Source organism: Salvia miltiorrhiza, chromosome 3 (assembly GCF_028751815.1).
Source record: "Salvia miltiorrhiza cultivar Shanhuang (shh) chromosome 3, IMPLAD_Smil_shh, whole genome shotgun sequence".
NCBI classification, from domain to species: domain Eukaryota; kingdom Viridiplantae; phylum Streptophyta; class Magnoliopsida; order Lamiales; family Lamiaceae; genus Salvia; species Salvia miltiorrhiza.
The window spans coordinates 59,642,149-59,655,356 of record NC_080389.1 but is presented as its reverse complement, the minus strand read 5'-3'; the positions used below and the strand labels follow the sequence as shown (position 1 = coordinate 59,655,356).

The window sequence follows — 13,208 nt, the reverse complement described above, 5'->3', positions numbered from 1 at the left end:
CATTGAATTCAAGAAGTCAAATGTGGATCTGGTCCATTGATACACAAACACATGCAGGCACACAATGCAAACATGATCAGATCAAACTTTTTTTGACAACAAAGTTTTGACTCAAACCTATTCATGCCTTACAAACTGTCTCCTCATTCATTTAAAAAAAAAAAAAAACAAGAAGCAGAGCAGTCTTTTTTTGAACTATTTATGCCATTTCATTCATATAATATCTACTAATAATAAAGGGAAGTAAATGGATACGCAGCAATGTAATTTAAGCCGGATATTATATGGTAAGATATTATTATTTATTAGGTCCCATATATGTTCAAATTATGAGATAGTGTTTATTATTAGTCATGTGTTGAATTTGGTGTAGTGGCCCTATTTGTGCTGTCAATTACGACTCAATGAAAAAAGGAAATCCAGAAGATTTTCAGTCTTTGAAACATCTAATCAAAAGATAACGCTCCACATTGTAGCATTTTTGTCCAAGATAGGAACAGTTAGAATTCATGTACCTCACTCACAAATGTTTGATTTTCAACTTAATTAATAGTGCAAATATTCTTGCATGTTTGGAATTAATATATGAATCTCAGCAAATAATAAACCTGAATATATATAAGAAGACATGAAATGAAATGAAGAATTTGAAGGTTGCCAAAACTGAGACTGGAGATTTTGATTGATTTGCCTTGCGGACTTTTTACATATGAGAGAAAGCAAAATGAAAAATGAAAAATGAAAAATAAGAAATGAGAGATGAAGAAGGGCTAAAATACAAAGAATTTGTCTAGCTAAATAGCTACTTGATGAGATGATGTAGGAGTGTGGAGAGGAGAGAATGAATCCTTTCTCAGTTTCTTGAAACTCTTGCTGTACAATTGGTGTCACCACCCACCAGAAATCTTCTTCTGATTGGTGGGCTGCCTCCATTTTCCATCATTATTCTGAAATCTATTTATCTTGCTTTTCTACTTGGCAGGAAACATGCTTTGCATTTGGACACAACACAACACATAGTTGTTAGTTGGGCTTATGTTGTTAATTTGAGGTTGTCTTGAGAGAGATCTTGATGGGCAGACCATTCTGGGGAAGAGGGAAGGGTCCATACTGGATTCCATTCTGTGGGGCCATCATAGACCACCTGCAAATTATTCAACAATCTTATCACCTCACTGCCATACTACTATTTTAGGACACAACAACAACTAACTACAACCTTTTTTTTGTCTTTTTTTTTTACCACAGATTAATTAATTGTAACTAAGAATTGATGTTATCTACATTTAACTTCCACCTACCTATACTTTGTGGTGAGATGATGTAATAAAACCAAGATCTCCAGCTTGGCTAGCTCATTCCCTGGGCATGAGTGGATCCCATTGCCAAATGGCATGAATGTATTGGGCTTTGGAGCAACCTGTCACATTATGATAAATTTCTCTTTAGTGAAAATGAAAAAAAAAAAAAAAAAACGTTACCATGCATTCTTTCTATGATTGAAACAAATATCTTCTCTACATGAATGAAAAAATTTTGTGGGCCTCAATGTTTACCTCAAATCTTGAAGGATCAAACTTCTCTGGCTCTGGGAAATTTTCTGGATTATGGTGAATGTTTCTGAATAGTGGCAGCACCTTCCACCCTTTTGGAATCAAATATCCTGTTCAAATTTGAAGAGAAGCAATCTCAGTAAAAAAAATTATTAATAGTTGAGTCTCATTCTAACATGTAACTAACTAACTAGCTAACTAACTCACCATTAAACTCAACATCTTCCACAGCTTCTCTAAATGTGAAGGATAAAATTGAGGCAACTCTGAGTGTTTCTTGAATAACCCTTGTAGAAATTGGCATACTCTTTGTGTCAGCCCAATTGAGAAGCTTCTCCTCACCAGCTTCCTCCTTGGCCTTAATTATGGCCTCTTGCTCTTCCTAATATAAACAAGACCAGTTTGTCAGTTTTCAGACAAGCAAGTTGCAAGATAAAAAAAAAAAAAAAAAAGATTCTTGTTGCAGATTCTTACAGTGACTGCTTGCAGCACACTTGGATTTTCTGCAAGGTACTTGAGAATCCATGTCATGATGCTAGCTGTGGTGTCACGGGCGGCGAAGATGACCCCGATTATGTTGTCGGCGATCTGCTCGTCGGTGAGGCCCTCGGATTCCTCCATGAATGATCCCAGCAGATCATTGTATTGCTGCTTCGTCTCCCTCCTAACCGACAGAATCTTGGCCAAGATTCTCGACAGCTCCTTCCTTGCTTTCATGGCCTTGTGGAAGAGCGTCCCGGGCAAGTTGATGGGCATCGAGTTGTACCCCTTTTCGAGAATGTAATAACAGCTCTTCAGATCCTCTCTGTACTGCCCTTCATCCTTTCCCAAAATGGAGAGCACTGCCACATTGAATGCATACTGCAAAAGATTCCCCAAACATGGTCAGACAGAATGTTTCAAGAAACAGGGGACTCTGTTTTCCCCTGTTTTCCTCTGTTTTTTTTTTTTTTACTCACTGTTTTCATTTCTTGGAAAGTGGTGATGAGGTTCCCATCCCACGAGCGGAGGGCGTCGACAGCGATGGACTCGACCTCGGAGACGATGCCCTTGATGGCCTCGGGCATGAAGGCTCTGAGGACGAGCTTCCTGAGCTTGGCGTGGTAGTCGCCCTGGTGGAAGAAGATGGCTTGCTTCCCCAGCATCCTCTCTTTGCTCGCGGGGAATGTGGGCTTGAAGAGATGCGCATTCGTCACCAGCACCTGCTTCGCGGCCTCCGGGCTCGCGATCATCACGCAGGGGCACCCCAGTATGTGGCTCTTGAATATCGACCCATACCTGTTCAGCAACAATTAAACTTAGTTAGAAACGTTCATGATCCAGAAAGTGAGAAACAGGGGACTCTGTTTTTCCCCTGTTTTCCCCTGTTTTAGAAAATGTTGTTGATTGGGCTTACTTCTTGAGTTTGGAGGCGAAGAAGGTGTTGGGGTTCTGGGAGTAGAGTTGGAAGGTTTCCCCGATGTAGGGCCAGCCGAGGGTGCCGGGAGGGAGGGGGAGCTTGACGTTGCCGGAGGTGAAGAGGGAGAGGAAGTAGTTGAAGAGGAAGAGGGAGAAGGCTGCGGTGGCGATGAGAGAGAAGAGTAGGGAGATGGAATCCATGGTGTTTGGTTGTGTGTTTTTGAGATGAGAAGTTGGGGAAGGAGGGTGGGTATATATAGGGGATGGGAGGCCCTTTCAATTACAGCTCGAATCCCACACACGGAATCTCCCTCCAGCTCATGCAATTGTGAGCTAGAGAGAGAAAGAGAGGGGGGTTTTCTGTTTTGGTATATTGGTGTAATTTTATGTATGCATATGCAAGTACATGTGTATGATGAGAGAGAGAGAGAGATGTGAGAGGGACACGCAGAAAGGATTAGGAGAGACAAGAAAAAATAGAATAATTTAAAAAAAAATTAGAGAAAAAGGAGAGACAAGAAAAAATAGAATAATTTAAAAAAAAATAGAGAAAAAAGAAAGAAGAAAGAAAAGGGGCGTGTGGTTGACCATAAGTGGTGTAGTTGAGGTATGGTTTATGATTAAAAGAGTTGCGAGGAAACAACCCTTTTTGGCTTCAATACCAAAACGTATACATTTGGGATGCATTGCATACCCCCCCCCCCCCCCCATCCGTACCATCACTTCACTTTTATTTTTTTATTATTATTCCTTTTTTTCTTTTCTATGTCTATAGTTTCCTATTTTTAATCTTTATTCTATCAACTTGTATGGCTAATACTCCTCCCATCCTCCATAAATACACATAATTATTTTCTCTGCATAAATTTTAATGAAAAAATATTTAAGGATTGATAGTGGAGAAAGAATCTCAAATTAATAAAACTTTTACTTTGCATGATTAATTATTTTTATTTTTAATAGTAGGATTTCTCTAATCAAGGACTTTGAAATATCTCAAAATTCTATCCTTTAAAGTAAACAAGGGATTAACCTCACTATTTTTATCTATTAAAGTTAATCCTTCAAAATAACGCCCGCTAAAATATTGTTAAATAGATTACTGGTAAATAAGTGTGAGTTACAATAATAAAATTGTTTAAATTATGCATTAATTATTTTTACTTTTTATAAATTATAATTTTAAATTTAAAGGTCGCATTATGGTGGATTTAAATGTGATATTTGACCTAGAAATGTTAACTATTTTATCGATAGACATATAAATACACATTTTTTTTTTTTGAACTTTGGAGCTAAGTACTCGTGCATTTGTTTTGTTGCGTTGGAGTTTTAAATTCGCTAAACATTTTTGGATGCCCAAATTTATAATCACTTTCCGTATTAGATGTGGATTCTAGTTCATTTTATTTTGATTCGTTGGAGTTTTTTTTCTATTATACTCTTTTCCATTTTAAAAATACCCTGCTATTCATTTTTGGGTGTCCAATTTATATCCACTTTCCGTATTAGAAGTGCATTCAATTTCATTTTCCTTAATATATATACCCCTATTTAATGTTGCTTGAAATTATTATTATTTTATTTTGGTAAGGGTAGTAATTGCTTTTGCCCAAAAAAGATGCTGGCAAAAGGAGAGGTAATAGTTATGAGTTTGGCTTCTTTTATGTAGAATATTGTTCCTAATAAATTGTGAACTAAATTATTTTGAGTGACAAGATAAATTGATAATATATACTCCCTCCGTCCCAATTAAAGTGAGATCTTTTTTTAGCACAAAAAAAAAATATATTTTGTGTGTAAATGAAAAAGTAAAAGATGATTAAAGAGTAAAACTTTTACTAAAAAAAAAAGAGTCTCAGGGTGGGGGAATAAATAGAATATTTGGAGGATAAGAAATAAGATCAAAAGTAATCAATCAATCGGAGCAAAGGATAAATCGACTTGAATTAATTTTATTTATCCATCATATCACTTAATTAAAGTAAATGCTCCTAATAGTTTTAATACAAAATAAAAATGTGTGATTTTTTTTTATAAAAAAAATATGATGGAATGTTTTTTGATTGTTGAAAAAGATATATTATGTTTTTCGAAAAAAAAAATCACAATTTATATGCAACTATTCTATATGCTCTTATTAATTATTTTAAATATTATTTTTATAAATATTAAAATAATATTGTGATTTTTTTTCCGAATTTTTTTTAATACATATCAAATTAAGAAACTAAACTCCATTTTGAGACATCCCAAAAAGGGTTAGACCAAAAACTGTGTTTGTAAATACGCGATTTACCTTAATATATCTATTTCGTTTTTATATATCTAGAAGGTACCTAGTAAAATTGCGAAATAAATCCTCGAGAGTTTAATCTATAATCGTGCAATTAATTAAAAGCAAAGCAATTAATTAATTCATAGTAGTAAATGGATATTTTGCCCAAAAATATGTTGGTAGACACACTTTACCTATGAGTTAACAACTACAAAAAAGTGTCAGAAATGAGTTAGTTCGAGTGAAGAAGACGAAGAAGAAAAAGAATGTGAAACATGAAAAACTTTTTACAAATGTATGATTGCCTTTTAATTTCTTTTTAATAGTTGATTGTATTAGTGTCAAGAAAATAAGAGAAAACATTGAAATTGACTTGAACAACGATGACATGACTTGCAACCAATGTCAACAATTAAATAGTATTTTGTTATGAAAAATTATTTTCAAAGTCAGGAAAATCAGCCAAAACTGGAAGGTCAGGGGGGATAAATAAATGATATTGACCGGAAATTGTGCTTTTTTCAAAGGTCAAATGATTTTGCATTAAGGTTTTGGTTTATTTTTCAGGTACAATTTCTTTGACGTTTCTAAATAGTAAATCCAACATCTGAATCCAACCAAAAAAAAATCATTTATTTAAGATTTAATTGTCAATTAATGTAGTATTAAATTTCATTCATTTTTACTTTTAACATGATATTTGAAATAATGTAATAATATCATCATCTTTCACTTTATTACAAAAAATTAATACATTCAATTATTTTTCAATCTTCGGAGAGTTGACAATTGACATATATTACACCGTTTCAAAAATAGTGTCAAATTGTAAAAAGAGTGAAAGTTTATGCAATAATCGACAAATAATCTTTTATTTAATACATTATTTACAGTAAAACAGAAAATATATACTACTAGTATTTATTAATCGGTACAGTGAAATTGAGATGTGATCAAACACATAAATTCACCCTTAAATTACAGATGGTTTATTCATTTCTTCGTTGTTCTTTTATAAATTTAAAATGCTTGCGAATGTGGAAAATGAGGTATAGTGATTGGGACTGCACGAATATTCATAAAATCACATTTTATGCACTTCAATTACAGATGGTTTATTTATTTCTTTGTTAGTCGTTTACAAATTTAAAATGTTTACGAATGTGGAAAATGAGGCAGTGATTAGGACTGCACAAATATTCATAAAATTTCTCTTAAAAAATATCATAAAATCACATTTTTGTGCACTTAAGTTCAGTGGTGCGATCCCCTCTACAAAAAAAATCATAAAATCTTTAATATACAAGAAAAGTATATAGTATATTATAATCTTGGTTTTTATTATTATTATTACAAATATGGATCCAATCCAACAGTTAACATATCTTATTTACCAAAAAAAATCATCTCACGACTCACACTAATTTTTATAATTAAATTATAACGACTCATTTTTATGTAACAGAACCTTTTATTCACTAAAAATATATGTATTAATTATTTTATTAAAACTCATATTAAATTTCAATGTGATATACTTGTGTGCACGAAATGACGAAAGGAGTAATAATTTTTACCCGATACTCTTTTGAAACTATTTTTCCTCCTACTCATTCGAACGTGTCAAGCCCTCCTTAATTCAAATGTTTATCGGCAACGAATAAATTGAAATTTACATCAAATTTCCCTGAACACTTCTAGATTGTTCGCAAAAATAAAATCATTTCAAGAATAAATACCTATTCACTTATCAACAAAAAAAATGATTGTTTTTAAGAAATACTATATACAGATTCCCATTGAATTCATACATAAGTTATGGGACTTTTTAGTATATTAATTCGTCATCATGACGATGAACCGCAGTCTGTTGGTAAGACGCTTCTCCTTCAACTAATAAGTCGAGGGTTCGAGTCACCTATAAGGCTAGAGTGTGAGTGTGTTTTTCCTTTAATTGGGTGTAATAATTTTATTTTATTTTTAAGTATATATGGCATCATTTAATTGTTTATGATAATATGAAGAAATAAATATCCATTAATTAATTATAGTATATTTCTGGATGAATCAAGAAGAATAATTTTTTTTATGTTTTATTTAAAAAAGTTTAAATATTCAAACTTTATGTTCTCCCAAAAAAAAAAACTACTACTTCAGCCATCCCACCAACACCCTATCTTATAGTATGATAAATATTTAATTCTCCAAAAAAAATATGGTTTCAGTGAAAAATTTAATGTGCACGAGAATTTGAACCGAACAAACATTTCTGATTTTACAATATGTACCCTACTTTTTGTTGTACCAAAATTTAATTTCCACGTAGTCATACCAAAACGACTGGCATTTCACCATTTTATCATTACGTTCAAACCCAAAACTTTTCCACCAATTAGGTTTTTCTATATAAGCTCGCTGTAATTTCAATTTGAATTGCATGACCTAACTGCTTTTCAATGTCGATCATATTCAATATTCATTAATTGTATTTGACTAAGATATGTATCCTTTTGATGAAATTCAAATTTATGATATTCCATTCACAAATTCGTTTCTCCTTACACTAATTAGGCCATTTTACCACGTCTTTAACATATCAAATGATGTAGGAACTTGGTTATAGTAATATTATAAAAATGTGGACAAATTATATAAACAAAGAAATTCTTACCATTTACAGACCATGTATAATTAATCCTGAAAATTATAATTGCACTTTATTTTTTTTTATCAATTATATATTAATTTTAAATTATCAAGACTCCCAAGAATCCTCTAAACATATATATATATATATATATATATATATATATAGGGGGCGTGCTCCAAGTGAGACCCCCTATTTTTCGTATAACATGAGTACAATGAATAAGACATATAATACTAATGAACAAAACGTATATCTAATAAACAAGATTTATATACTGATGAAAAATAAAATTTAAAAAATTGGTAATGAATAAGACATATATACTGATGAACAAGGTCGTATATACTGATGAACAATGCATTATATACTGATGAATAACAAAATTTAAAATATTCTGCTCCCTGCAGGATTCGAACCCTGCGGAAAAAATCACCCTCCATATACAATATCAGCCATAGGATTGATAAAATAAACGAACCAGATCGTGCCCTAGATCTCACTAAAATTAGGGGGTCTCATTGGAGCGGCCCCCTATATATATATATATTAACAGTATTAAATAAAGAAATTTAAAGACCGAGTCATAGAGGACTCGAACCCAAAACCTTTAACCTTAGATATTAACTCATTACCGCCTGATCAACACACACGATATATATATTTAGCATATAGCAATAAACTAGGTAGCCCCATATAAATCTAGAAAGTGAACAATTTATAACTCCATTAAATTTTAGATGGCTGATATTATGTATCATGGTTTGTGACGTGTTGATAAACAAAGTTACTAAGTCGTCAAGGAAAAAATCAAATTTCAAATCGCATAATAGTATATACGTGTCGCAATCATATTATCCAACTTCGATTAATTATCATGGCTTCCTTGTTTCTTGGTCAAAGGTTTTTGACTGTGTAAAAATGTTGAATATTGTATTGGAGACATGCATGTACAAGATTTATATTTAACTCATGAATATATAATTGAAGAGGCAAGGCAATTATATATAAAACAAGAATTTGGTGTAGTTGCATGCATGCGTGTGTTGACCTAGCGATAGATGATTAATGTCCAAGATTTGAGGTTCTAAATTCGAGTTAATTATCGTGCGGTCTTTAAATTTCTTTATTTATTTATGTAATTTATTAAAAAAAAAGAATTTGGTCCAGTAAGGAAGATATAATGCTGCAAAAAATGTTAATACTACTAACAAAGACAGATGTATTCAGAGCAGCACCATATTTAATAGCCTTCATTACATTAAGTCGGTGACATCTTTCCTCCCCTTCAAGTATATCTATTTGGAATTTTAAACAAAAATTCATAAATTCCTTTGCTTTCTAAAGTAAAATTTATTACTATAATATCGTAATCTTTCATGTTGTAACTTGCAAGAACTGATTTTATAATATTTGGTAGAAGACAAATTATTTTAGTACTAACTGGAATTGCCCGATTTATGATCAAGAATATCATATTAGAAGTAATATTCGATAATAGGTATGCTTGATTATATAAAGAAAAATTGGTTGAGATAGACAAAATAAAACACACACACACTCATAGAGAGAAGTGATATGTCTAATTCTTTCCATTATCACCTTTTATGGACATCACTTACATTTATTCCTCATGAGTCACGACTATTATTCCTTTGTGTTTCATATATTTGTTTTATTTTCAATACCTCACAAATTGTTAGTGACGAATAAAAAGAACAAACCAAGCATTGATGTTTATAATATGATATCACTTTTATTTTTTAAAATTTAAAACTAATCATGTCATAATATATGATATATTCAGCTACAAAATTTTTTATGTTAAATAAAAATATTACTCTGATAACACTGCATTGCAGGTACTTTATGCTAGTACATTCAAAAGAGCATATCAATAATCTTCTCATGCATAAAACTTCAATAAACTTTATCATCGTTACATGTATCTAACTTTCATTGAGTTATAGTGACAGTGCCAGTTGGACGAGGGGGGCTTAATTTCCCATCAAGCGAAAACCTTTTTATCTTATAAAATCGTCAAATTATTAACATTATATGTAAATAATTGTGCAAAACCCCTCTTTATTAAATTGAATATGTATCTTAAATTGAAAATTTACAAAATTCAATCTCACTATTTTTGTTTTTGTTTTTTTGTGTGGGTTGGAGATAAGTATATCCATATCTCTTTGATGAATTTTAGTAAGCACGAGATTTGTGCCCCTTTCCATTGGTAATAACATGTCGAATCACGTGCTTAAAAGTAGGGCAAAACTGCAGAGAATTCGCATCGTTCTATACGTGTAGGGGCCGTTTGATTTGCAGTTTAGGATTGATTAGGATTAAAATTATCTTGAGAAATTAGTGTGGATTAGTGTGGATTTATATTATTTCATGGGTGTTTGATATCATGGCTACTTAATCCTATATTATGTTTGATATTCATAGGATTATGTTGGATTATATTATTTAATACCAAAACTATCCTCACATAATTTTAAAAATATCATGTGTGTCCACCATTACTTGGGCATTTGCATCGATATGCGTGAGAAAGGGTAGCAGAATTTTTATCCAACTTCTCAGTATTAAATTTATCCGAGGGGGGTGGGCGGATTATTAGTATGGGTTAATCCCACAAAATAGCATGGAGAAGTAGGATTAAGTAGGAGTTGACCATATTAACTGCACATGATATCAAACATCACACTAATCTGTATTAATTTAATTTATCCTACCTATAAACCCATATCAAACAGGCCTTACGTGTAGTGTAGAGACATTCTCCACTGAGAGAAAATGCGACTTCCCAACATTTCGGCACTTCAATGCCAACTCATGTGATCAACTAACTAACTAAATCCTTAATTCCTCACATTTTGAGTTCCCAAAAGCAGGATTCATTAGCTTTTACATTTCACCCCAATCCAATGCATGTCAGACAAATGCTTACCTGGCATATTTCTTTGCCTACACGTGTCGCCTTCACACCCTTCCAACTTATATCATTGTGTAAAACTAATACTTTCTCAAAAAAAAAAAAACTAATACTTTCTCTGTCCATGAAAAAATTACCACGTTAGTTATTGACGACACAAGTTTTAATTAAATGTAAATGGAATTGTGAGTGGAGTAATAATCTCACTTTAAATATGAGTAGAATTGTGTGAATCATACTACTATAAATGCTTACTGATGAACAATGCAGTATATACTGATGAATAACAAAATTTAAAATATTCTGCTCCCTCCAGAATTCGAACCCTGCAAAAAAAATCATCCTCCAGATACAATATCAGCCATAAGATTGATAAAATAAACGCACCAGATCGTGTTAGTATTAGTATTAAATAAAGAAATTTAAAGACCGCGTCATAAAGAACTCGAACCCAAGATCTTTGGCCTAGCTTAGGCATTAGCCCCTTTCCCTTCGGCCAACACACGCACACAACATATATTTAATATATAAATAGCAATAAACTAGGTAGCCCCATATAAATTAAAGTCATAAATTTTTTGTGCGCGGACCAAAAAAAAGTTTGTGGCAAATTTTTTGTGGACGGATGAAATATGATTAGTGAGTATTAGCCCCACAATGATTCTCCCTGTGAGTCTGTGACGTGAAATTTTGTAAAATTTTAATTATCTCTTAGTATTTTTTTGTAATCTCAAATTTTTGCCTCATGATAATATTTTTACTCAATTTTTATTTTCCTCACATCTCTTATCCCATAACAAATTATATTTTTATAAGAAACAAATGATACTTTATAAAATGTTATAATTTGTTTCCAAAGTATTGCTTGAATTTTTTTTTAAAAAAATATCATTTTGTATCATATTTTATGTTTATTGTTTCATTTGTTATAGATAAAAAATTATTTAATTTGTTGTTGATGAAAGTGACATTTGTTATTAATAAAAATTTCATTTACGTAATATAATTATAGGTGGCGGAGTGGGGCCACGACGAATTGGTCGCATCAACATGTTGACGGTGATGAAGGCCTGATAAGAGACCAATTCTAAATTTATAGATTTGACTTACTTAAAAGTACTCCCTTCGTCCTTCAAAAATAATTATTTTTTGTCATTTTGATACGTCCACAAAAAGTAATCATGTTTTCTAGCTTGCAGTAGACATAGGTGCATGCAAATGCAAATCATGTGTATATGGATTTTCAATATAGTCTTTTCTTTAAGAATTTGGTCTTTTATGAGATCGATCTCATATATGAGACCAGTTCTCCGGAAGAGGGCACGATCGTGGAGAGTAGGGCGCGAGCATGACTTCGGCGAAGCCGCGACCGTTGCTCTACACATTAATTTGCAATATGACCGGTTCTCCAGGAGAGGGCACGACCGCGGAGAGTAGGATGCGAGCGTGGCTTTGGAAAGCGCGATCGCTGCTCAGAACGAGACGACGGTTTCAGCGAAGCCGCGACCGTGACCCAGGGCGCAATAGCGGAGTGCATATGTATACTGGAAGAAGGTAATCAGGAAATATTATCTTTCTTCATATATATATCAATGGTTAGTTTTTATTATGACAATAATTACTAGATTTTTAAATGAAAATATTTTAATTCGTGAGTAAAAATAATAATTATCGTGAAAAAACGTAACGTTTGACAAACATTATAACATTTCTTCATATCATTTTTTTATCATAACAATAATTACTTTAAATTATCCGACAAAAAACTTGCGATCCGCGCCCAGATTCGTGCCCCAGTCAAACAACTTTTTGTCAAACGTGTGGTATGAACATGCACCTTTGGGGAACTCCAATTTCGTCTTCACCATCACAAACATAAAAATAGATCACACGAATCCAACACGTTCTTGTAATTCGAACACTACTGTAATAATTATTTTTAAACATTTCATATAAAATAAGTCACTATAATAGAACGAACTTTTGATTGATCTATATTACTAAAAATAAAAGCTTTGAAAACATAATCTAATTATGGAATAATCAACGATAGATAATACTGTAATTAATTGTATATTGGCTAATTAAAAAATAATATAACTAAATACCACAATATAGTTATAACCTCGATATTAATTAATAATTGAAAAATAAAAATTTAAGAAATACAAGAAATTGAAAGAAAAAAAAAACTAATAGTGGTACGTACACAAATACATCAACAAATAGTCAGACAAAATTAATTAGGTGCAATCTATCAGTACTGTTAGTTGTCACACCACAAGAATTAATTAAGCACCATTATCACAAATATATCCCACTAAATAAAATTGTCTATGAACAACTATATAAACAAGAATCATGCACGTTCATATCATATACTTTAACTCA

At 32.0% G+C, this 13,208-nt stretch overlaps 1 protein-coding gene across 1 annotated transcript; it reads right to left on the bottom strand.

Annotated features, from left to right (window-relative positions):
* Positions 1-654: 654 nt before the first annotated feature.
* On the bottom strand, positions 655-3,588 carry LOC131014912 (abscisic acid 8'-hydroxylase CYP707A2-like). Its single transcript, XM_057943073.1, has 7 exons — positions 2,950-3,588; positions 2,513-2,831; positions 2,028-2,414; positions 1,761-1,935; positions 1,557-1,663; positions 1,302-1,420; positions 655-1,144 (listed from the first exon to the last, which is right to left on the bottom strand). Exons 1-7 carry the CDS (start codon positions 3,150-3,152, stop codon positions 1,042-1,044), a joined length of 1,413 nt encoding a protein of 470 aa, XP_057799056.1. The 5' UTR covers positions 3,153-3,588; the 3' UTR covers positions 655-1,041.
* Positions 3,589-13,208: the final 9,620 nt, after the last annotated feature.

Coding starts and splice junctions, on each gene's coding strand:
- LOC131014912 (XM_057943073.1), bottom strand. CDS start 3,152: ATGGATTCCATCTCCCTACTCTTCTCTCTCATCGCCACCGCAGCCTTC. Junction 2,415..2,512: donor CTTTCCAAGAAATGAAAACA/GTGAGTAAAAAA, acceptor AATCTTTTGCAG/TATGCATTCAATGTGGCAGT. Junction 1,664..1,760: donor GGAAGATGTTGAGTTTAATG/GTGAGTTAGTTA, acceptor AAATTTGAACAG/GATATTTGATTCCAAAAGGG.